The following is a 27144-nucleotide window of genomic DNA, read 5'->3' as shown; positions in this document are numbered from 1 at the left end:
TGGTCATAGTGCAGAAGTGCACATGACAATCATTACAAGTTGCAAAGGATTTAATTTAGAGAGCTGGCTGTGTTTATTTTCTTAGACAGCGCAAATCTGCCGGCGCAAATGCCGGCAGATTTGGATGTTCGTGGTTGTGTCCTTGGATATGTGGCTGGCGGAGCAAAACATTTTATGGCAGAATATCAGTCTAAACCTTCGCCTGGTCAGACCGCATCTGACTGCCGGCGCAGGCTAGCGATCTTGGTGAATTTGATTAGGGCACAGGCAGACAGATACAAAGGTCCACGGGCATATTGAAGTCACCAGCGGTGCAGCTTACATTGTGTGTTGCCACACCGGCCGAGAGCAGTGACAATGCTCCGCCCATGCACGGATCGCTGCGATTACGCATCGTCCTCTTCAGCACAGAGACATCGGCGTGGAGACTGTCATCTCGACACATTTAAAGTGAATGAGAGGAGCCGAATGAAGTCGGCTGTAAACACACCCAGTGGCGCAGCGCACCCACTCTCGGATCCACCGGGCTGCGCAGGTCTACAAAATTACAAACACCAGTCTAACGCACCCCTACACGCTGAAGTTATGCTGTTCACAAAGTCACTTTGAGCTACCTCTCTCCCCTTCTTTTCTTGTTAAAGTTGAAACACATTCATCCCCGCTCTCATTAGGTCATGATTCCTCTGCCTGGGAACAGAACTCTCATGGTGATTTATGGGTATGCCTTCAGAGCTATTTTGGTAACAATCTGAAGTTTTACACCCTTTAGAATCTCCTCCAGAACAACAGAGAAGACATACTGTGGAATTTAAGAGATAATCCTGTCAAAAATGAAAACCCATATGTCCCCAAAATATAGTACTTCAGTTTTCTCTTCTTACTAGAAACACAGCGATAGCGCCCCCAGTGAAGAATCCCGCAAGGATGTCGGCCCAGTGGTTGCGATATTCAGCCACCCTGACAACGCCTACGATCATTGCCAGACACAGCAAGGTGAAGCTGACGGTGGGCTTTGTCAGACGTGTACCTTTGGTCTTGAACACCAGCGTCACATACATCTGAAAAAAGGCATGTGAGAAAGCACACACAGTAGAGAACAACAAAGCCAGGAAGACCCGTGTGCAGTAACCAGCCGATTACTTTTGATCAAGGATACCAGCGTTTCCTCCTCACAGCGAAATGTTAAAGTGAAAAACACATTTGCTTTCCGGCCGAGATGTATGACTGAGTTAAACCTTACTGAAAGGGTCAATTGGAAAACATAATCTCTAATCAAAGAGGTGAGATTGATAGCATGGTTTTTACAGCTCTTTACAGAAGCACCACCTTTAGCATGCATCAACCTACCACTGTGTACACTGCGGAGTAGACACCGAGCGCTGCGTCCTTGGATGGGAAGGATTTACGTGCAGACATGACAATGAGAGGGTGGCCGGTGCAGGCCCGGCGCTCTGTAATGTACTGCGTGCTGGATTGGCAGCCCAGGGCTGTGTAGTTTGGTCGGCATGCTGAGAGGAAGTGAGGAGTCTGGTTTCCTGTCACCACCTGCCCGGCGTTGGCGAAGATGGTTGTAGTAAATAGACCAAAGGCATAGACACCTGGATTCAGACAAATAGGGGTAGTGAGGACAAATATCAGGTTGGAGAATTTAGCACATGCTGTTTTATGCTTTATTTACACTGCGGATCTTAATGCCCTTTTTTTTTTTTTTTTTTTTTTTTTTTTTTTTTTTTTAATGAAGTGCTTTAAACTGATTATTTTGACTGTAGTTACACTTCACTTTGTGACCCGTAACCTATGGCACAGTATATTACTCCGCTTACATTATTAAAAACGGAAACAAGTGACACATGCACTCAATCCAATTACCGGTAAACAAATAACGGAAGTGACATCAGACAGCAACAGAAGTAAACAAACATACTGTATGACATTTAATTCCAATAAGTTTGGACTGACTGCTCCCCTCATAGTTACAAAAGACAGACAACCTCAGCATTACTCCAGTCGCTGACTGCCGTCTGCCATCCTTTTCCCTTTTTAATGGTTTGTGCACCTCCAAGATTTTGATCTAGTTTCGATTTACGGCAGATATGTCTTTTTAAACCTTTTAGCATGATCAGTTCCAGTCCCAGAACAAAGTTATGATTTCCATGTTTTTATCAGTGTGTAGCTGAAAATAAATACAGTTCATAAAATGAGGTTCCACTGTGTATCCAATCCATCTGCGAACACTTGCAGTCATATTCTTATCAGATTTTTTACGAGAACATTTGTCAGAACTTTTGTGGGATAGATTTAGCACCGGGGGGGGGGGGGGGGGGGACACAGCCATCACTTTATTTTGGATGCATACATTTTGAAATGTTTATGCAGACTTACAAGTATGTCTGTGACAACAGTGGCCTCCTATTATGAATTGAATCATTTTCCCAGTTTATAATGTTCCTCTCAGAAACAGCGGAACAAAAATAAAATAATAATAATCAAACAAACTCTGAGATAAAACAGGCGATAAGTCTTGGCTCTCAAAATAGCATCAACACATTATTAACATCTTAGGTGTGAAATTGTAACCAAAGTTTTCACCTCAGATGATTCAGATATACATGCTAATTTATAAATGCAGTTTATTATTTCAACGACTTCTCCGTCCGTGTTCAGTAGACCTGGCTGGCAAACTCTCAAATATCCCCAGCCGTCGTCTTTCATGTCATTCGGGTGTTTCTCCGCTGATCGTGAAAATTATTAATAAAAGATTAATAAGTGTGAAGGCAGTGGAATACAAAACAGTGTTCACCTAAGAAGCGGATGATGCGTCTCAGTAGGGGGTTGAAGTAGCAGCAGTCTGCAGTGACGATGGTCTTCTCCTGGGTTCCCTCTGCCTTGGTGAAGAATGCACATAATTCTCCAACAAGAATCTGTAGACACATGCACCCAAAATATTTTTGTAGAAAACTCTATTTTACGTGAATGAAAACAACATGACAACATATCGGAAAATGAGCTTCAAAATGCTAATAAAATGTTAACGTTATAGAAACAACTAGCCCAAAAATTCCCAGACAACAAAACTGCACTCTTATTTGCATTAAACTGCATTAAATTGCCCAGATGCACTTGACCAAAACAGTCATAAACATGATGGATTATGTAATTACATTTGGAATGCATTGCACTGTTCAATGTACTGAACACATTCATTAATCTAGTGGCGTCAACTAACATTAATAAAGCATGCTAACATTGTGATTCAAAAGGCCCCCACAAAACTGGCCAGTGATGATGACATCCAATTTGTTTCATGTCTGTAATTCCAGACATGCTTTAGTCCAACTTCAGGGTTATTGATTTTGTCCCCTTTTTAGCAGTTGCTAAAGAGATGAATTTATTCAGTAGCAGTCTGCCATTTTGATGGTACACTGGCCTTTAAATAGGAGAGTACTTTCTCAGTCACTGTCAAGGCAACCCTGGATTGCCTGATTTAGTGATGTGTATCTACGAGTGTACCGAATAAACTCAATCCAGAAGGATTTGCCTTTGAAAAAAAGGGGAGGTTCAAATTGTCCGGTGGACTTGAGTGAGTCATAGAACTCTCGCACTGCTTAACTGTGAATGGAGCTGCAGACCTCCATCAAACTGCAAACAATTTCTGCAATCCGCAGCATGTGCTCCGACAATAGCGGTGAAATATAAAATCATAAAGTATGACAATAATTGACTCAGTACTGCTATATAGTACCTGGCTCGCTTATTCAGTAGACCATGAGACTCTTAATATCATGGTCATGAGTTCAAGCCCCACATTGGACAAAGAAACTTTACTAGATTTATTGTTCCTGTGACAATAAAACGCTGTGTGTGTGTTTTAACCTGCCCTGCTCAGCTGTTTCGTCATACAGACTGGACTATCTGTATACCTTCTAATGGCACAACAGTTTTCTGTGCAACTGGAATTTTATGCACTGCCATCCATCCATCCATTTTCTACCACTTATCCGAGGTCAGGTCGCGGGGGCAGTAGCTTTAGCAGGGACGCCCAGACTTCCCTCTCCCCAGCCACTTCATCCAGCTCTTCCGTGGGGATCCCGAGCCGTTCCCAAGCCAGCCGAGAGACATTCCACGTCCCTATGCCCAGCTTCTGTAGCCGGGGTCGGACCGCCAAGGTCCCTGCCTTCGACCATCGTTGCATTGCAACATGCTGCCAATTTTTTTGTCTTGAGTTTGTTGTCACATTTCTGTCGGGCCAATTATACATGACTCATGCACTCACCGTAGTAATCTCGCCACGCTGCACTATTTGCATATCTGTTGTTGACCAATACTGGCCACTCATGCTAGAGTAGCATCTGCTCCATTTGCACACTGATTGAGGAGTATCTGCAACATTTGCACAATCGACATTGTCCCAGATTATCGCGCTACTAGTCACTTTAAACTGCATATATTTCTTGAAGTCTCGGCGCCCTTTGCACAATGGTCACTGCACCGGACTATTGCTATATTAGTCATTCAAACATCTTTTGCATCTTTTTGTACAATTACAAATTTTTAAAATTGTACCGGCATTAACAGATTACTAGCAACCTTTTATTGCTTAGCGTCTGTTTTTCTCAATGTCTTTATGTCTCAAAAGTATTCTCTGTCAATTGACTGTCTGTTGTCGGACTAGAGCGGCTCCAACTACCGGAGACAAATTCCTTGTTGTGTTTTTTGGACATACTTGGCAAAATAAAGATGATTCGACAGAAAGGACTGCGCCATTCACAATTTGGGATGGAAGTGATTAATGGCAAAGGAAAAGATGAATTTCATGTATTATCTCTAATTTCGCCATCTCACATGCACACCCTCCATAATTTCATATAAAACAGTCTCAATATTTTTTTTGTCATCTGCTAACAAATTAACCAACAAAAAAACAAAAATACAAAATGATTGCCTTCACATTGGTGCTTACAGGGAAAATGATTCTGAAAACTCTGAATTATCATCACCTGCTTCACATGGACGCGCTGCTTGTTGCTGGAAACATTGGTTATTTGTTAATGTCAAACACTGTATCTTCAATTCTACGCTTCCCATATTCAATACAATGACATTCATCCCCAAGTTTGAAACGAAGAGCGAAACATGAGTTTCTCGTAGCAGAGACAGTAAATGAGAGACTTGGGATGAAAATGTATAAGGCATTTCCAAGCAGGTCCATCCAAGTTCAATTCGGTAAAAACCTGCAGAGGCCTTGCCATTGCATGCCGAGCTTGTTCTTTCTTCCATTAGTGAAACGTAACCCTTGAGGGTGATCCCTGGCAACTTTATAAACAATATTACAAGCACAAAATTAAAGCTGAAGGGGGGGTGGAACCAGTTGAATTAAGTCAGCGCTATTAGGGGCACCGTCACACAACACGTTGAAGGGGTAATTTATAGAGAGCATAGTGTCCACTGGGGCAGTTGGTCCACGAAACGCTGTGCACACCAGAATATGTATGGTAATTAAGGTACTGCGCTGTCATTTTCGGACAAGCACTCTTGAGCACATTGCCTCAGGCATAGCTATAAAGTACTGGGTGGTTGGCCAGATAGGAAGCATGTTGTAGTACTAATGCAGCTCTCATGCCTTTTAGGCCACTGTCTTTACCCGTGTTGGATGCTTAACATGAATTCATCGGTCTATTTTCTGAAATATCTGGAAACGAGTGGCAGCTACACCAGACTGAGACGAGAAGTCTGTCTTGCAACATGCAAAATGCTGTGTGAATTACCGGTTCAAGGAAAACCCAAGAAACAAAACGTTCAGCAAAGGGGAGAAAGGAAAGCATCATCGGACAAAGTGTGCGAAGACACCACCCGTGGGATTCAGTTTGATCAGTTGTGCGCCACCTGCTAATGCTAAGAGGCTAACATGTGCAATGGTTCTAATTTCAAGGGTTTATTGCATATTACCCTAACTAATAATATAGCAATTAGCTTAGCACACTAATGCTAATATGTGCTATGCTATCATATCAATGATAAGTACCATGTTGTTTGTAGATGTGGTGACCTGAAGCCATAATAGCAGCAATATATAATGAATTAAATAACTTAATTATTGGTCCCTTAATGCTTACAACAATTAACATATGAATTGCAGGCAGGACACTTGACTGTTCTTGGGATGTGGGAGGAAAGCGGAGTGCCCGGAGAAAAGCCACGCGGGCACGGGGAGAACATGCAAACTCCACACAGGCGGGGTCCGGGATTTAACCCCGGTCCTCAGAACTGTGAGGCAGATGTGCTAACCAGTCGGACAAAGCTAAACATATAACACACAAATATTAAATAGAGAATAAGCGTTCATATTAAAAGTGTGTGAAAACATCTTGGAGACATGATGAGACAAAAAACACACAAGTACAGTGCCATTGTAATTGTCCTCCTCAACCTAGTTAGTGAGGGATTACGCAATCTGAGGTGAGGTTTGGCTGCTCGCTGCTGCACTTTGCGTCTCGCCCATCATTTTGAACAGTAAATACGCAAATTTAGCAAAATTTGACTATGAAATCATGGACATTCAATTCAAAAGGAAAATCAATACAAATCACAGCTCAGAGAACATAAAGTGAAAAGAATGTTACCTTATTATTATAATTATTTGATTTGATTTATTTATTTTTACTCTTCATGCGGCTCTGCCTCCCCTTACTGCACGTCCCTGGTGCCACGGCACACTGGTTTCAGAATCACTGATTAACATGTCGCTATGGCAGAATATACAGTGTGTATGTATACTAGCTAGTTGTACATCAAGTCAGCGTTCCACCAGCCCTCTTTTTATCCACATTCTGCAATTGGTTTATAACTCAATTTATCAACCACTGGAATAGAACATTGTTTGATTTCTCAACGGTAAGATGACAAATTGTCAAGACCTGAATGGATCTCAAGTTGTTTAAGACCCATCTCAAGACCCATTCTGCTCCTCTTCGGCTAGGTTAGTTATGTCTATGGGTTGGGGAGGATACGGGTGGATAGAGAGTGATGAGCCAAGCGTGAGGGAACTACGCAGACACTCATTTTGACTCACAGAGCTGTCTTCGAGAAAAACTTGATATATTGCCCAGGTTTACCATGTTCTTGAAGTTACGCGACCATGTATGTAGTACCTTAAAACTAAGGTGCTACATACCTTTATGTTGTTGGAACTGACCTTTCTGGGACATACTGATTTTGTATCTTATCCTGTGTACACATTATTCATAAAACAATACTCATTATCAATCTATTTTGAAGCCACAAATTAAAATTGTATAACTAGGATTTCAACCATGCACCGTAGTGCTTCTTCATAGGATAAAAGAAGGATCGAGCCCGAGTGCAATGATGGATGACAAATTTCATTTGTAACAGACTGACTCCATCACAAAGAGTTAGTGCAGTGATTTAACTTGCTGCTGTAGAATACAATGAACTCTCTGACAGCTCATGTGAGGAAACACTAGTAGTGTCGGTGTAAGTGATGTGCAATGACCTCGATCGAGAGGGAAGGAAAGCACCAACAGCTGGTGTGGCCTTGAAGGACTCTTCATTGGGGTTTATAAATGAGTCAACTCCTGTTTTCATATGCAAATATGGGTGCTGCTGTTTTGTTTATTTATCTGTACGCTGTTATTTGTCTTCATGGTAGATTTAACATTATTTTATGCAAAATAGTGAAAATAGCTGCTCTTGTACAAACAGCACTATCTGTCCGTTTTCTCTACTGGCTGTCCTCATTAAGATGATCGGTAAACTGGAGCCTACCCCAGCTGCCTGTGGGCAAGTAGGCGGGTTTCACCTTGCTTGGTCACCAGCCGATTGCAGACACATATAGACAAGGATTTACACTCAGAGACACACCTATGAGCAATTTAGAGTCCTTAATTAACCTAAGAAGCATGTTTTGGGGGTGTGGGGAAGCACAGGCAGAACAGGAAGGCCAGAACTGGGATTCGAACATCCGAAACTCAGAAATGAGAAGCAGACATGCATCGCACTAGAGCACAGCGCTGCGCAAAACAAATTTCTTGAGACAATTTCTGAAGCACGTGAATTAAACCATGAGAGTTTGTAAGACAAGAGCGAGTAAACAATCCACCAACTTTGAAACGATGTTATAATATACTTTCTCTGAAAAGCAGAACGCCCTACCCTGACCAGCCTTTACAAATCATCTTATATGGTCCCTAAAAGAATATTGCTTTTACACTAGACTTTACACCGATCTGATCGGCCTGATTGGTATCGGCCGATAGTTAGCATTTTATGATGATCGGCTGATCGGCTTTAATGTCATAATTCGCCGATCAATGACGTGATCGGCTTGATCGGCTCCGCAAAAGACATTTACTCTGTGTCGCAATCGTGTACAGTATATTTGAATTCAAAAGCTCGTTTATTTTTGGGTTTGTCGCGTGTCTTTTGGCGCAGTACTGTAAATATCTGACAACCAATAAAGTTATTAAAAAAAAAAACATGCCGCCGGTGTGGGACAGAGAACACGTTTGAGACAGACAACTTGTAATGCGTGGATCAGACTACAAGACAAATGTGGTCTTTCACGATTGCACTATGTCAGACTACTGCAATAAAATCTTGTATTCCGATAACACCACATCCCATCTTTTACGATCACTGGGCTTTATCTTGTCAACTCATAAACGCGACCGGATACACTGGTTACCATGGTGACGACATGGCAACGCGTGTATTATAAAAACAAAAATAGGGAAAACGTGTGCTGGTGGTCACCGGTGCTCGTCAGATGATGTTCATTTAACTGCAATGACCTGTGCGGTCCCTCAAGGGTCAGTTCTTGGACCCTACCCTTGGGTCAAATTCTTCAGAACTTTAATTATGACTATCATAGCTATGCAGATGACACACAGTTATATCTAGCAGTGTCTCCAGATGACTACATTTCATTTGAGGTGTTGTGTCACTGTTGAAAACAGATACATATCTGGATGAGCCAAAATTGTCTCCAATTAAACCACAACAAAACTGAGATAATTGTTTTTGGCAATAAAGAAAATAGAATTGGTGTTAGTAAATACCTGGAGTAACTCTCTTTAAAAACCAAAGACCAAGTCCGAAACCTTGTTGTTCTGATAGATTCTGCCCTGACTTTCAACAGTCATATCAAAACAATTTCTAAAACTGCCTTCTACCATCTGAAGAACATATGCAGGGTGAAGGCTTGCATGTGTGTGTCAAGCAGACCAGGAGAAGCTCATCCATGCTTTTATCTCAAGGAGACTCCTGACTGGACTCCCAAGAGCATTAAACAGCTGCAGCTCATTAAGAATGCTGCAGCTCGGTTTCTGACCAAAACAAAGAGGTCAGAGCATATTACTCCAATTCTAAAGTCTTTACACTGGCTCCCAGTCATCTTTAGAATATTTTCAAAGGTCTGATATTGGTCTATAAATCACTAAATGGTTTAGGTCCTGAATACATGAAAGAAATGCTAATGGAATATAAACCCAGTCGGGGTCTGAGATCGATAGACTCGGGTCAAATAGTGGAGCACAGAGTAGAAAGCAAACAGGGTGAAGCAGCATTTCGCTATTACGCTGCACACAAATAGAATAAGTTGCCAACAGAAGTGAGGTCAGCCCCAAGTGTGCATGTTTTGAAGTCCAGGTTAAAAACTCTTCTTTTTTCCCATGCTTTTTAGAGCATTTCCACTTTGAAATGATATTTCTTGCACTGTATGCTGTTTTAATTGTATTTTTTTTCTATTTCTTTTGAATGTTTATAAGCTGTTTTTTCCCCCCTTTGTTTTTAAATGCTTTTAATCATGTAAAGCACATTGAGTTACCTTGTGTATGAAATGTGCTGTATCAATAAATTTGCTTGGCTTTGTAGAGTTTTCGTGAGTCTGCCTCCCTTCTTTAATGACATGCCTGCCCATTCCCATTGTGGACACATGCACGCTTACACACACGGGTCCATGCGCACGCATGCACACGCATGCACACGCGCACACACCTGCTTCTCCAGGTTGAGGGGGAGGGTATCACCTCCATGAAGTTCACCAATCTGCTCACTATATGTATAGTGCAGCACATACCAGAACTAATTTTCAACATTATCGATGAATACGCACAAGAGAAACAAACCTTTCCCTGTACAGTACTTGGCAATGACTTTGACAGCCTCACTGTTTATCAAATCCCTTTTCTTCACTCTCATATTTTATTAATAGATGCACACCCATTTGCTGGTATTGCTTTTCTCACACACTCATAAATAAGTAAAACTCTTACCGTGAGGGTGGGTATGGTTGAGACAAGCGAGTAGATGAGGACAGGGGGGATCTTGCTGGTGTTGTCTGGTCCAGGGTAAGGCTTGGAGAAGGTTTTGTCATAGCAGAAGAACCCTTGGATGTGCACGGGGAAGGTGTCTGTGTACTCGAAGTAGTAAGCCAGGAGAACTGTCCCAGCCATGATCACCAGCTGGAAATAGAACATTATCACTCCGTTAGGAAACGAGAAGACAAGAGGAGAGCGGGAGGAGGCAGAGGCGGACGAGGGGGAGGAGAGGAAGTCCTAGCTCCCTTTTGCAATGAGGAGATGCAAATAGCAGAGACAAAGTGAGATGTTCAGTGTTTGGATCTAGATTAGGGGCTGAAAAGAAAAAGAGTGAGAGAGCGTGCACATAAAAAGATAAGGACTTGAAAAGGATAGGAAATGTGATGGTGGAAGTGTTTTCTCTCTTTAGGGGAGAAAATTGGAAACAAAATAAAGCCAAAGAGGGTTCCTTAGCAAGGAATTGAAGAGTGAGAGAACAAATACGAACAATGACAAGCATTTTCAAGCTACGACAGTTGAGTGTGTGTCGTCGTGTACTACATAGACTGTGAAATGTGTAAAATAACAGTCATCTTCAGTTTCTTGGCAGAAGAAGTCATCAAATGTGCTAATATGTCCTTACCATAATGACTTGAGCCTTATTTTGGTATAAATGATGGCAAAATATAGTCGTTTTGCTTGTGTAGGGCAGTGACAGGTGCCCCGACAACTGGCCGCCCGGTGGGACCGGCGGACCGCCCCGGGTCCCTCGGTGTGGGACGTGTCCCGTCCGCCGAGCTGCTCTCGGTGGACCCCTGGGCCTGATCCCGCCCCTCAATTGATTGGGTGGGGTCCTCGGCCGCCGCGGGATTACAGGACACTTCTGTCAGTCTTTGTGCATGTAAAACGGTATCTATTCACTTGCATGTATCCGTAGGCACACACCCCTTACTGCAACAAATAACTCATGAATATGCAAATCGCGTGTGTATCCCCTCACTTATACTCTCGTCCTGTAGACTTTTATAATGCACATAATTAAAGCCACCACACTTCAGTTGTTCAGTCGGGTTCACGACCCTTGTCCTGCATGCTTCTTCTCCTGTCCTTGTCCTGTTCTATCTTGTCCTGTCCTTCCCTCACAGGGTGTAGCACTACAGCCCCATGCAACACTCACATTTAATGTTTCATTGTTGAAGATAATGTAATGATTTACTTCTCTCATCCTGTTTACAATTAGTGTTTTGTCTTTTGTCTTTGTTTCTCTCTTCCTTCTAGAAACTTTGTTCTGTTCGACTGATCAACAACACTGTGACACAGTAAAACTGTTCCGGCATGAAAGGGATACAGATTTTCCATTCTGCTTGACCTAACAGCGAACAGGACAAAAAAAAAAGAGGGCCGTGCCCCTGTGACGATACAATGTTTGACATTTGTTGTCTCGCCATGGCAGAAAACAGTCTTCATCCACCCACCTCTCCAGAGGAAGCCATCGAGCTTTACATGTTCTTACGTGCTTACATACGAGCGCAGATTTCATGATCACAACCTGCTCTACAGGATCAAATGATAGGATCGTGTAACCCTCCAAAAATGGTTGATCTTATGGACCACGACTTTAACTGTAAATGGTATTAAAACAGTAAATAACTGTGAATTTGCTCCAAATGGACATCTCCACGTTGTGCCTTGTATAGCTTCTTTCTATTCCAGAAAAGTAAACTTCCAATGTATGCATGAAAAAACATGGTAAATCTTGGGTGCATTGTGTTTCTCATTTATAAATAAAAGTTTCTACTACATTGTGTCTATAATGGTGTGTATGCTTAATGTCAAATGTAGCTCGAACACAATATCTGCTGATACCGAGCAGTGAAACCTTTTTCTTTTTTGATACTTAATTTTTGTTTATTATAGTACAAAGGAATGATACCTTCCTGATTTTTTTTTGATTTTTTTGATTTTTTGGGGTGGGGGGAGGGCTCTCTTGTGAATTTGCTGTCTGTGTAATCTGCAGCAAAACAATCAGACGTAACAAAATTTGGTGAATATTAGTATTGGCTTATCATGTCATCTCTCAAACATATAAACAGATCAAATTTGTAGGTGTTTGAATGCCATGTCATTCTACATTTATGTTAAAACGCAGTTGTCATTCAACTTTCAGCAAATGAAGCATACTTATGAATATCTTTTAATATAGCAAGTTCTTTACTTGAGTTTGCACCAATTTGATACCTGTAACATTTCACAATGCAAGCATGCAAAAGGATTAAAGATTGCAGGTGGAAACATATCAAGTCTCACAGAGCAGGACTCTTGAACTAAGTGACGAAACAAAAAATCCCAAACCACCTCGTACCACACTCACAAACACTGTCGTATTAACATTTGACACGAGGTAGAGATTCAAATTCTATTATAATTTAACAGTAAAGATACAATGGTGTTTCTAACGTACAAACATTCCCATCCTAGACTGATAAAAAAAAAAAAGTGAATTGTTGATAGGGTCGAAAGAACATTTTCACAATCAATCTGCGCTTGTGTGAGTTATTGTTTCTCGCACTTCTTACACAGCACCGAAGCTGAGAAAATCTTCTCCCTATATGCTATGGCCCACAAACAATCATAGCTGGCTGAATGGGGAAGAGAAAAATGTCACTTACTCTTATGCTATGTCCATTGCATGACATGTTGCTGGACAATATAGCCTCCATTTCAGCTCGAAGCTCAGGATAGCTACTCTAAGTGTGGGCAATTGGCCCTTCCAAAGAGGTGAAAGTGACTTGAATTTCTTTTACACAGATAACATCGGAAATCTCATCAGCTTCCGGAGACCCTTATGTACAAACTTTGGTTCTGTGCTGAAGTCGCTGGAAAAGCTGTCATCATCTTAATCACATTTCGTGTTGTCGGTTTACTGTCCTCATACGGCTTCTTCATATCCTCTACATTGGGGGAAAACTTCCTGAGTGTTGGTTCGGCAACCTCTGCAATATTATCCAATGCATATTTTGGATGCTGGATGATTTGCTTGTGGACAACCTGGATAAGCACAGCTCTCGAGTTATCTTGTGTCGGTACTGTTCTTAATCCCATGCGATCCATAAGATCAAGAAACTCTTCCTCATCATCGCCGATAACAGCTTCTTGCAAAGCAGTGGGCAAAAGATGACGCTCAGATTGACAACATCAGGGAGTCAAACAGTAAATCTGATGAAGCGGAGTGTTCACCAAATAGGATGGCTGCCGTAAAAGCTCGTGCCAGCCGAAATGGAAAATACCCCTGGTCGTGCAGTCCCTTGGCCAATATCCTGCCAACAGATTTCCATTCTTCCTCTTGTCATTTCGGGGAAAGCGATGGCGCCCTCACAACTGTAAGGGATTCCAGGGGGATCGAACCAAACCACTAGAGATATATATATATATATATATATATATATATAATGACAAGCAAAACTGTGCTGTACTTTAAAGTAGATATCATTTTTAATAGCCATGAATGATGCCAGCATAACTATATTAATGGAATTTCACTTACAAGTGTAGAATGCTTCCGTTTCTTAATTAACTTAAAACATAGACTAAAACTGTACACTTTCAAGTGTGATGAACTTTTTGGATTTTAGAACAATCCAATTTCAGTAACTTATCATTCACTTCGAATGAACTGACAATAGCTCCTGCAAATATAAGCAGCAAGCGCCCTTATGGAAAACATATTATGCATACATATTCTAAATATTATGGAACAATTTCAAACAGACACAGGTGTCTTAATAACACATCTTTGATCAAGAATTTTAGACCTATTTTGACATATTTCTTGTCATGTTGAAATCAGCTCCTCATAGTGTAGGGCTGGATCTTTTTCCTGCAGTGAACCAGAACACGCACGCACTGAAAGTGAGAGCCCACAGAGGTTCCTGGTGGAGAGACACTTTCATCCCCGAGCCACTGAAAATACAATTAGTCCATTAGTGTAGCAACGACCAAACACAAATACCCCTAACCTCTACATTGTGTCATGATCCATGTTTTTGTTGTCTTTTTTTTGGGGGGGGGGGGAGTATAGATTTAGTTTTGTTTCATATTATGTCTCATTTCCCTTGTGCATGTCTTGTTTGCACGCTAGGATTTTATCTGCACCTGTTCTCGTCAGCCCCTGTTCCTTGCGCCACGTCTTGTCCAAGTGCACCTCGTTGCCTCGTCACTTCGCCGATATGCACTTTCCTGGTTTCTGTCAGTCTGTGTTGGATCGTTGTCATCGTTTGTTAATTAAGCTTCCGCCTCCACGTCTCGCGGTGTGCTGCAGGCCCGTCCCTCGGTATCTCCTCCGCATCCAGGACATCCAGCGTAAAAAAGTGAAACAAGCCAAAAGTCACAACGTTGCCTTTCCTTTCCACCTGTTTTTTTGGACTGACTTACACTCTGCCGGTTATGTTTTCCTTTTATTTGTTCTTTTGTTCATTCATTTTCTAATGCGTAAGTCAGTTGACACTTATGGACAATGTCGATAGGGAGAATATGGAGTTTCAAATCGAGATCCGAAACAGGAAATTGCTTGTTGCTAGGCAGATGTTTGCATTTTAAAGCACGAATATGCTTGCTTCTTTTTTTGTTTGTTTTTATCCGCTATGTTAATTGGATGCCCCGAAATGGAATGCAAGGAAAATTGTCCAGACCTGTACAAAGACAAAGTGTGTAGGAAGACTGTTACTGTTGCTGTTGATTTCTGTTACTCAGTAGTCCAGAGACAGTTTTGATCTGGGACCTTGTGCTGTTTTATAGTGAGCCGGTGTATTTGTATGCTTCACTCTGACACAAAACCAAAAAAACCAAAAAAACGCCCACACACCAGAATATGGCCAGTAGCCAGTAGATACGGCAAACCTACCCACTCATCATGCTCCCACTTTTATACTCCAAAACCACTGCTTTTCCTTTTTGTCTCTTCCTGCGATATTTTAAAACCACAGTTATGTCACGGCACATCTTCTGAAAGGAAGATGCCTATCAGAGAGATGTAGGCTACATTGCGTGAACAACACACTGACGGGGGGGTCAGTGCTAATTCGAGCTTCTCAGCGGGACCTGGACAAGCTCATTGGCCTGCACTGAAGGCGGATTTGTGATGTATGAAAGGCTCCCCGCTGACAGACATTGAACAGACTGGGGAAATAGCATAATAACGCTTTTCCTGAGACATGTATAGGTTTATAGGTTGAGGCAGGTTTACATACATATTCGTGTAAAATCCCCTAATGCTAACGATAAGATATTTCTGTGTGTTCTAAGCCCAAAGCTGGGGAACGTGCTCTGAGTCAGAAGTCAACGAACGCTGCTTTCGTTCGTCGGCAGCTGCATTGCGTTGTGGTCAAATGTGATCATTTATCAGAGTCGCGGGCGTGCCGGAGCCTTTCCCGGCTATCGTCGGGCGGGAGGCGGGGTACACCCTGAACTGGACGCCAGCCTATCGCAGGGCGCATACAAACAAACAACCATTTGCGCTCACATTCACACCTACGGGCAATTTTAGAGCCTTCAATCAACCTACCACGGATGTTTTTGGGATGCGGGAGGAAAGCGGAGTGCCCGGAGAAAAGCCACGCAGGCACGGGGAGATCATGCAAACGCCACACAGGCGGGGCCGGGGATTGAACCCGAGTGCTCAGAACTGTGAGGCAGACGCTCTAACCAGTCTCCGCCGTTCCATATACATTTTAATTCATCATTTTTTAAATTTTCCTATATTGAAATGAAGTGTTAACGTTCAAGCTGTGCATTATGGTACAGGTGAATACAATAATAATAACAATAAGATAGTAATAATATCCCTTTTAAGGGATAAAGCCTGTGCCATGTTTTATGATGAACACGTGGGCCTACTATGCTACAGCACAGTATTTTAATGTTAGTCGTGACTGATGTGTTACCTGGAGACTTACTTGGTATTTTCTAGGTATTGTGTGAGAACCACTGTTCTATCGCATTGGTTCTCCAAGTGTGCTACTAGTACCACTCGTGGTGTGCGGGCTCTCTCTCGTGGGAGACAAAAGAATCACTGCTTCATTTATCTGAATCAGTCAGTGCATTTTTTCCCTTCCTATACTCAAGCGCAGTGTTAGTATTCAAACTGCATGTTACAGTGACTTACAAGAATATTATATATACCTTTTAGGAATACAACGTTTGTCTCCTTTTTTTATGAACATTTAGGCTTACGATACGATGTTCTAATGTGGTCACGATGGTGGCAGTTGGAGAGCTAAATACCTTTTAGGTGGTACTTGGTGTATAACGTTTGAGAACCACTGGTCTGCACCATTTGTGCCCTGCCCTACGTTAGACTAGCGACCAGTCCAGGGCGTACTCCGCCTCTCACCCAAAGTCAGCTTGAGCTCATGGGATGGACAATTGTTTTGAAAAGCCTACTTTGATTAAAAACACCAATAAAATGTTGGACTTTGTCATCCGGTATTGGTATATACATTTTAAAAAAGAGGCAAACAAATATATTGACTGCACAAACAAATGATGTGAATTCATGAATAAACGTAAGGGTTGTACAATATAAAAATGCTTTTCAAACATCATCGATGAGGTACCAGATGTTACTCTCTCTGTCCTCTATAGGAACTTGAAAAAACTCTCTGACCTCGACAGATGACTCGTGTATAGACAAAAGACACGATAAAAGAATCATATATACTGCAGTGTGAGTGTGCAGACAGCAATTGAATTACTCTTTATAAAAGCGACGGGTCCTCGTAATATTTCCAGGCTTCAAATGTGACACTGGTCAAATTGAAGTGTCATCTACTCATCTGCGTCCATCATAAAAGTTCTATTCTCTCCTCATTGGTGTCCTACTGTTTATTAATACACAGCATCTGTGTAGAAGTAAAGATCATGCGTTTTTTTTCTGAGCTCTTTTTTCATCTGAGAAGCTGCTCACATGATCAGATTGTTCTCTCGAACGTGCGTTGAAGTTCCGACGGTGGAAAAGGCCGACGCGGAAGTGTCTGGTTGTGTTGCTTTGTTGGCAAGATAGGGTGACTTCCTTTGTCAGGTGTGAAGCCATCAGTGTGCAACTAACTATAAAACACACTGGCCCATCTACGGAGATAAAATAAGCATGGCGACGACTACTCATGCGTCCTCTGTCGACTTTCTGTGTCTTGTTCATGTTCTGAAGTGCATGTAATTGGTGAGACAGAGAATGTGTGGCCATATGACCATAATATCTAATGAAAAGGAAAAGAGAAGCAATCAAACATCAACAACATTTCTAAGCATTCAAAACCATCCGAACTTTCACTTCTCATTCATTAGGATGACCCAAATAAGACCAAAGTTGTATAATGTAACAGTTCTGAAATCAATCAAATTGCCAGGAGGATTAGAATGTTTTTCTTTCATTAACAGTTCATGAATTTTCTTTATCAAAACCAACATAACCCATATCAACAGGACTAGCAATTACAGATCCCCATATCCCATTTTGAACATTCTCATAGTGATGTGGTGCCATAACTAATTCTATTCTTGGTTATATATTTACAAATGGATCACTTTGCTGTTTCTGCCGTGCAGCAGCAGTGTCATCTAGTGGTGGAATTGCAATCACGCCTGTTGCATTGCTTTCGGAACCAATGTTTCCCAACCATCCATCCATTTTCTGAGCCCATCCCAGCCATCATCGGGCAGGAGGCGGGGCAAACCCCGAACTGGTTGCCAGCCAATCGCAAACAAACAACCATTCGCACTCACATTCACACCTACGGGCAATTTAGAGTCTTCAATTCATGCATGTTTTTGCATGAATTGGAGGGAAGCGGAGTGCCCCGAGAAAAGCCACGCAGGCACGGGGAGAACATGCAAACTCCACCCAGGCGGGGCCGGGGATTGAACCCGGGTCCCCGGAACTGTGAGGCTGACGCTCTCACCAGTCGGCCACCGTGCCGCCAGACTAGTATCAATCTTATGAAAATGAATGAACCAAATCAATGGGTTTGAACATTTTTTTTTTTTTTCAAAGACATAATCCTCAATGCGAATAAATATAAAGGTATTTGGGTGACTCGATAGCTAGCTAGATCCTTCATGTATTGATTTAGGGAAAAGACTCATTTGGCCCTTTTTGATTGTAGTTTCTTTTGCACCCTCCCTTTGGACTAACACAATCAATACTGCAAAATGGATCTGTCCATTAAATAGTGAAAATGTTTTTGAGGATAGGAAGGACTTTTCATTGGATCAATAGGTCATTTAATGTTTATTGGACATTTAGCCCACCGATAGTATCCAAACTAATCAACCCAATAAGCCAGTGACAGAAAATCGCTGCTTATTGAGATAGTGAACAGCTGCAGAACATGAGTATTCATTGGGAGCTGTGACTTTCCCCACTGTAATAATTGAAAAAGTTACAAGATATGAATGATTTTGGAAGCAGGCATATTATGCAATATTTCCATAGTTTAAAAGAATTCCCAGGTGCCTTAATAAATGATCTTTGACATTTGAAATACAGTACAAGAGCGAACATATACCGGTAGCACACCTAATATCCATTCGAGTCGATAATACTTTGGATTTTGGACTAATTCGGTATGTTTTGTGGGGCGGGGTGGGCATTTCTTCATCATGCATGCAGTCCACGGCTTGCATTACCATGACAACTGGGGCGCAGAGAGGGCATATTGGGTGTGTTGTCAAATTTAGTGCCTTTACTGACTATATTTAGTGACAGCTATTTTGAAAGAGAAACAAAATGATGAGCCACGAATCTAGTGAGTTTTTCTGGTGTTACGAGACATTTCTGGAGACTGAGACTCCATCCAAGCAGAAAATGTTTGGTTGAATAAAGGTTTGGAATAGTAATTTCTATCTTGTTCAGATTGGCAGCGGAGGATCTTTAGCGCCAGCAAGGCGTTCTCTGCAGGCCGAAACAACATAGACATAAAGAGGCCGCCGGGCCTGTCTCCGATCAGAGCGGCCGCAACAAATAGGACTAATGTGTTCACATCTGTCATGAATCATTGAAGAATAATTATTGATGCAGCAATCACGGAGAGGAAAGTCAGCAAATCAAGCAATTTCAAACCTTGGGAATGGGCTGTCTTTCTCAGCCTCTTCTGTGAATGGTCTAAAAATCAGAATCATCTTTATTTGCCAAGTATGTCCAAAACACACAAGGAATTTGTCTCCGGTAGTTGGAGCCGCTCTAGTACAACAGTTTACAGAACACTTTGGGGACATAAAGACATTGACAAAAAACAATTGTGCAAAAAGATGCAGAGTCCTCTAGCACTTAGAGCAGTTCGAACGACTAATATTGCAATAGTCCGGTGCAATGACCATTGTGCAAAGGGCGCTGAGACTTCAAGGAGTGTATGTGGTTTCAAGTGACGAGTGGCGCGATCATCTGGGACAATGTCGGTTGTGCAAATGTTACAGATACTCCTCTATGTGGACTTCAAGTGTGAGTGAAGCCACCACTGACATGAAACCCAAAATGGTGGGTGTCAATCCCATAGTGTGTGTGTCTGAAGTGCCGCCTGATAAAAAAACATTAAAAAAAAAAAAATATATATATATATATATATATATATATATATATATATATATATATATATATATATGTGTGTGTGCTGTGATCCATTGTCTGCACGGATAAACCGTTTGAGAAAGGAGACGCTCATGTTTTGACTAGCAAATGAAACGTTGTGCCTAGTGTATGTTCCCTCAGAAGGAATAATCAGCCCTCCTCTATTCCTGAGGGTGAGCAAACTTAAGAAGAAAAGTTTGGAAAATAACCTTCTAATATCACCACAGTTCAGTTGAATGTGATTGATATCTCATAGTTCAACTTAGTGAAACCAAATAAACTTTGCTGTTTCTTGTTGCTGGGGGCTAGATTCATCTTAATAAACGATCCATTCATCCAATTTCTGTACCGTTGACGCCGTTCAGGGTCACCGGGAGCCGGAGCCGATCCCGGATGATCCCCGGAACGCTCGCCGGTCAGTTGAAGGGCATATATAGAGCAACCATTCACTCTCACATTCACACCGTCGCTGAACCCGGGCTGCCTGCACCGAAGTCAGGCGAATGTACAACTGCACCATCAGTGAACTCAATACAAAGTGAACACATCAGAAAATTCTCCTGCCTGTGAAAGGAAATTCCACACAATCTATTCTTGATTGTTTGACAATTTGTGCAAGCCAAAGCTGGACAGTGATGGGGCATCATTGCCGAAGTCTTAACTAATGATGTATGATCCGGACAATCTGTGTGCCGTCTATACATGTCTGACCTGTATTTACAACCGGAACTTGGCTGTAATTGTATTCATTGATTCCCAACAGTCTCTGCCTATATGTGTTGCCATGTCAAACTAATCTGCCCAGGTCCTTCAGAACCAGAAGCGCTGGCCATGTGCGTGTGTGCGTGCGTGTCCATGCCACAAGGTTCTCAACCTCTTTGTGTCACCAAACTGTAGCATACCCTCTTATTGCCAAGGAAGCCCTTGAGATACTCATACCACTTTTACAATGCATCTTTAGTAGTGAAGCAGTAGGTAAGGTAGTATTAACGCTAATCAAAGCAAGAGAACGGGAAAAGACTTTGTTGTCAGAATGTTATGAGAGTGGCACTTGGCAAGGTGAAGCCAAACATTTCTCAACTTGTCTCTGTAGGACAACCTCAAAAGTCTCTTTCGTATGCAGTAAATATTGAGTTGGGCTATTTTTGTGTGTGTGAAATACATTTTGTTAGTTTTGTTATGTGAACACAATTGTTTTGTGTGCAATTGATTCATGGTTCATTTTGTGCACTAATAAAATATATACAGCACCTGTGTTGAATTTGTTCAGTTCGTCTAACAAGGTTGAGAACCACTGATCTTAGGACTTGTGGCATGTACAAGCGCTGGGACAAGGCTGACCCTCGGTGGCAGCCTTCAATGTCCCAGGTCAGGGTGGAAGAATCGGTGCTTAGCCTTCGACAGAGTCCTCCTCGCATCAGACTTGGCATTACGGGACCCCGGACGACAGGAGAGGGTAAAATCGAACCGGCAGAAGAATAGGGACCGGCGGTCCTGCCGGAGGTTCGACCGCTTGGCGGAGCATGTGTCCATCGGGTTCTTGTGGTCCGTCTACAAAGGAAAAGGTTCTTCGGTGCCCTCGAGCCAATGCCCCAATCTTCCGGGCCATCTTCACTGCCAGCGGCACTCGTTTTGCAATGTCGTAATTCCCCTCTGAGCTTCTGGTGGGTTCGCCCTCCGACAAGAGTGTGACATCGATGTTTCTATCACTGCAATGTGATAGTGGTGGATCGAGATGGATGAAGTCGGGTAATTCCCCACTGAAGGCCCAGCTACCATATGCACACAGCCACCGTGCTACGCGTTTCTGAAGGAGACCTACGATAGAGAGTTCAGTGAAGAAGTTACAGGGGTTACGGTAAAACCTCCTCTGGTCTGGATAAAAAACGGAATCAGAGACTCTTCACAATCAAATGTTTCTGTCTTCATGCTATTGTGCCTCGTCATGAAACCACACAAGAGGATTTGAAATATAAATACCGTTCAAAATAAAAGCTTCAACTGTCCTTCGTAGGGACCATTGAATTTGTTCAGAGAAATACTTCAATCCATGCAACAAACTGAAAATAGCCGTTTTCTTTTCAGACGACTTCTGGTTATGTCAGAAACGGGCGGTTTAAATGCAACTCACTCTCCCGTCTATACTATGTTCTTCTTTTATTATCTATTTTTTATGTGGTTTTTTATATAGAATTTTGTATTTCTTTTTGTTGGGTTTGTAAGAAGATTTGGGTTGAAAATTCCCAGAAAGACATTTTTCCAGCTATTCATCTTGGTCTTCTTCGCCTGGCAGTTGAGCTGTATCAGTTATTAATATGCAACATGAAAAAAAGCTTTGCTCCGATCGGATCACTCATCTCAACTTAAATATGGAAAAGAGCTTTGCTCTGATTGGCCGGGCCAAGTATCGATGCCGACCTTTCGTGTCATTCGATGTGGGAGCTCTCGCTATCATCACGAAGTCGAATTCGCCAAGCGTCGGATTGTCGGCCCCTGGTTTTTGTACGACTTACGCTATAGTGGTTGAATGGGACGCACTTTCAAAACATGACTTTGAAAGTCATGTTTCAAAACATGACTTTGAAAACATTTTCCCTAGAAATCCCTGTTAAATTCATAATTCATCTAAATTTAATATTACTTTGATCGCTCAATATGCATTAGTGCTGCTGTGCATTATTCCCAAGCCACACAAATCTCCCATGTTGCCGCACTAAAGATAAGCACATCAGCAGAGAAAAGGGGAGAAAAGTGGAAGAGGGCAAAGGGAAAATGGAGGCGACAAGCAGAACAAGATGGCTGAGCGGGTAGCGCTGATGGGAAAGGTTGTGACTTGCGATTAAGGCACAGTGAATGAAAGGATTGCCGGAGAAAAAGAACACAGATAGGAAATGAGTGTAGCGGATTGGTTTCTATGGTAACTGCTGGCGAGGTATGGGGCAAAAGAAAACCGCAGGTCATTTTGTCTCGGCACTGTCGTCCGTCTGCCTCCCAAACACAAAATTGTACAACACACACCAGCGCTCACTCCTTATTTCTAATCGATTTAGGACATTTTCATTTTCTTTTGGGCTTTCTTCCTGCCATAGAGTAGACATGCACACGCTTGTGCAGACACCTGCCACAGTGTATTTTTCTGAAGGAATTCATGCCTACTGGATATTGATGGACATATTAAGTAAATATATATGATTGTATTATAAAGTTTGCATACTTGCATAGTACGGTCAAAGGAGTGTAAAAATCATGACTAAAAGCATAACTACTCCAAACAGCATTATTATGTTCAATATAATCATAATATTATCATTGATGCTAATTTACATTTTCTACATTCAAATTAATCAGTCCCAGAAATTTAGGCTGCTATTTATTTTTTTTGCTACTTCCTGTGGCAATTTTGCTTACTGTATGTCAGTACAACTGACAATATTTAATCATCAGGGGTGGGTCGAGTAGCCACAAATGGTACTCAAGGGTACTGTTGCTTCGGAATAATATGACTTAAAAAAAAAAAAAAAAGAAAGAAGAATATGACTCAAGTAGAAGTAAAAAGTATATTTACTCTAGTAAGAGTCCGTAAGTATTCAGAGGGCGGGGGGGCTACTCAATTACTGAGTAACTGGTGATTAAATTCTGATTTGTTTTTCTGATTAAAACATGAATGTCAACTAGACACAAACATAATATGGGAATATGCAAATTCAGATATTGCTTAAGAATATAACTTGAATTTAAACCATCATAATTTGAACCTTTAAAAGCATAGCCTAAATCGAGCCAAATTCCCCCACAACAAATTGTCTTCAATTCACTTTCTGTCGACACTATGAAAATGAGTCACTTTGAAAACTTTACTTCAGTGTGAGGCCATGTGACTGCCTGGCTCAGTTTGATTGGTGAAATGGAGTTCTTAACCAATATACTAAAAGAGCCACTGGTGCTCATGATGATTTTAGCTTTACCTTTTCTTTTATGATTTTAATTTTTTATTTTAACTGTATGTATATATCTGTATGTTTGTATTATTTGTGATACGGACCTCTCTGTGTCTGAACTCAAGATGTCATTCCTTCAAAAAGTATTTTGCATTAAAACGATTCTGACAAATACAATCTATAAAAAAAAATCACTTCAATGTAACTGTAAATAAATGTAGCGCATTACTACCCACCGCTGATAATCACTATCCATCTCAGTAATAACGGAGAGAAATAGTCTTTAATACACACACACACACACACACACACGCAAAGGAACTGACTCAGACTGCGGACTGAGAGATGATATGAGTGGGGGGCACATGGCAGAGTGGTCTAATAGAGAGCGTTCCGAGTGTATTATAGCCAAGGGGGGGGGGGGGGGGGGGGGGGTGTCCTGTGCTCACAAGGGCGCAGTAGGTCAGTAGTGCTATTGTATTCCAGCCCCTCCCATGAGAGGGGATGTTTTCAGGTAAAGGCCAGTTTCAATACAACCGCTCACTTCATGCACTGGCACAAACTGAGGGATGTAACACGAAAAGTTCCCAGACCTTTTCTACAAAAGCAAGTGCATAGTAATTATTTATGACACAATGAAGTGCTAGAGTGTCAGCTGGTGTATTTGGGATAGTCATGTTTCCATATATCCTGGGGTTTTAAACAGGCACTTTAACCACAGTATGATAGTCGCAGGGCACGGGGGGGATTCATTTGAGGTTGTTGCCCTATAAAAAAATATATATATATATATAGCAAGTGTATTTATCATACTTGGCCAGTAAAAGGAATGCTTGTTGTGATTTTTTTTTTCTTTGTGTGTGTGACAAACAACCTTATTCTGAAGATGAGAACAAGGGACAATGTTGGCGGACAAGTTGGTTGCTTGATTACTAGATCAACATTGTCACATCCAACAGTGTGTCATCTCCGCATGGCGATCACGATTAGTCATAAGGCAAACTTGTTGAAAAAAGGTTTTACATTTTGGGAGGGTGTGAATAACATTGTTGTTATTGGATGGAATAGCTTTCAAAATGGATAATTGTTGAACATTGATTCAAAATGTACAGTTGCAATTCAAATGTATGTCCTTAGCTGCCTTGAGCTGGCTGTGACAAGTATCTGCCTATTTAAAATCCTTTTCTGTGGGTTAGGATTTTCATGCTACACCGTCTGAAAAACGATCTCTCAGAAACACCCGCATTTTACAGTTAGCAAGCAGCATTAGCTTCTGATAAATGGAATATACTTGAATGCTTGGTGTAGTTGTCAACGCGGTGGCGGTGACGTGTCTGTGCAGCACATACACACTGTCATCAGATTAACAAAAGACAAACTCGCCATTGGCCCAGCGGTATTTGCTCACTCACATGACACAGCCCCTCTGTCAAAATGGCTTTTTTCAGTAGGACAAGAAATAGAGTGTGAAAAGTGCCTCATAAATCATTCATGCTCCTTGGGATAGTTTGACACAACCATGTCACAGATGTTTTTGAAACATCTTAGAAGTTTTTAAAATTGTCTTCTTTGAAGCGCTGTACTGTACTGAAAAAAAACAACAAACAAGTCCTCTGGTCTGTGTTCTGTGGAGAAAGTCTAATACTTTGCCCCATGGGGTAACTTGAAGAACAGATATCGACTACTACTGCACGTAAGTGGTGTTTTGATATGAAAGTAAATGTGGGGGCACCGGGCACCAGGAAAACTCAAGAAGTTTTTGTTTTCTTTGTCTTTTTCTTTTTAAATTCAGTCAATTATTTGCTTACTACTAATTTCCCATTGTGCACTGGTCCATGACTGTATGTCCAAACACAGAAAGATTTGTATAAAACTACGGTACTCTAAAGCACAGTACAGCTGCTGAAAATCATTTTTGTCTTGCACTGCAATGTCAAAACTACCTCCATGAATCATGCAGTTCACCAATATGCTGAAAAACACTCAACGTGCTACAGAACAACTGTAGCCACTTAAGAACACCTCAGCTACCCCGGCCGGGTGTTGCAACAAGGCGGAATGTGAGACACAAGTGGGATTGGCAGAAAGCATGTTTGCTGAGCTGTCCCAAAATCCGCAGAACATCTTGAAATATTTATGTAACACTGAGATTGCAGCGTGACAATCTAGTCTTAAAGCTATAAAAGGGATTCTAGTAATTGCATGGGTGACAGCCAAGCCCAGAGAAAATAACACAGAAATCAAAAGTGACACTGGCAATTTCAGGCTTTGAATAAATCATCATTGTACTCTATATTCAATAGTTGCTTACCTCTACAAACAGGAAACAGGGGACAATGGAGCTGCTGCTCTTCACACCTGGCTTCTCCTCTACTGCCATGCCTCTGCGTGTTTGTCTCAACCTCCCTTGTCTCAGCTCTCAACCTCCGAGTCTGGAAGTAAAGAACATTAGGTTAGTCCAGCAGCTAAACTGGGAGTGTAAGACGAAGTGGAATCAAATGCAGGACTGATAATCTTGAGATCCTCTGCATGTATGCTTGCATGATCACACCAATGTTCTATTTTATTGGATTTTGCAATGAGTGCTTCTGCATTCTGCATTGAACTGCTGCAGTTAAATGTGCAAAAAAGTCATATCCAAACTATGTTTCAAACGTTACGTGCACAGCTATATTCCACCGTGATCCTTCGTATGGCGCTTCTGCCACTGCGAATCATTTTGATGATAGCCCCAAGAGTCCACGTAATCCCAATTTTGACTTTTTGATGTATTCTAAAACCTGTTCAGTTCCACGATGTGTAGCTAAACAACCAATGTCACGTCTTACGACGCTGTCTTTTCGATCCGTATATCCATTAGCCGTTAAACATGTTAAAACACATACAGTCCCTATTCACATTTTGAGTTAAGAGACTCACTAAATCACAGGTGTCAAATTCGAAGCCCGGGGACCAGATCCAGCCTGCCGCAGCCTTTTATGTGGCCCTTCAAAAACAAATGATGGGCATCAACTTCCATGATTCTTGCTCAAATCTGTACCCAAATTTGACATTTTCGTCCATTCATCCATTTTGCGTACCGCTTATCCTTATCGTCACTAGGGTCGGGGGCGTGTCGGAGCACGACTCTGGCCGAGATTTCTTTCACCTGAGATATCTGACAATATGTCAGTCCAGCTATGACAGATGTTTTGCTTTGCCCTGAATTATTCCAAAAATAGACAGAGAGACAGTTGCAGTATTTGATTGAATGTTTGTGTTCACTTACAAACCA

At 41.8% G+C, this 27144-nt stretch overlaps 1 protein-coding gene across 4 annotated transcripts in view; it reads right to left on the bottom strand.

The window, feature by feature from the left end:
* Positions 1 to 27144, bottom strand: part of plppr2a (phospholipid phosphatase related 2a) — a 42546-nt gene that overhangs the window by 7928 nt on the left and 7474 nt on the right. For all 4 annotated transcript variants that reach the window (XM_061701479.1, XM_061701481.1, XM_061701482.1 and 1 more), the window contains exons 2-6: positions 26182 to 26302; positions 10293 to 10481; positions 2801 to 2921; positions 1348 to 1598; positions 882 to 1058 (exon numbers count right to left, since the gene is read on the bottom strand). In XM_061701479.1, the coding sequence (XP_061557463.1) occupies positions 882 to 1058; positions 1348 to 1598; positions 2801 to 2921; positions 10293 to 10481; positions 26182 to 26250 (807 nt within the window). In that variant the 5' untranslated portion in view covers positions 26251 to 26302. The remainder of the gene's footprint in view (positions 1 to 881; positions 1059 to 1347; positions 1599 to 2800; positions 2922 to 10292; positions 10482 to 26181; positions 26303 to 27144) is intronic.

The sequence above is a fragment of the Phycodurus eques genome, chromosome 16, assembly GCF_024500275.1.
Source record: "Phycodurus eques isolate BA_2022a chromosome 16, UOR_Pequ_1.1, whole genome shotgun sequence".
Taxonomy (NCBI): Eukaryota; Metazoa; Chordata; class Actinopteri; order Syngnathiformes; family Syngnathidae; genus Phycodurus; species Phycodurus eques.
This window is presented reverse-complemented; position numbering and strand designations above follow the sequence as displayed.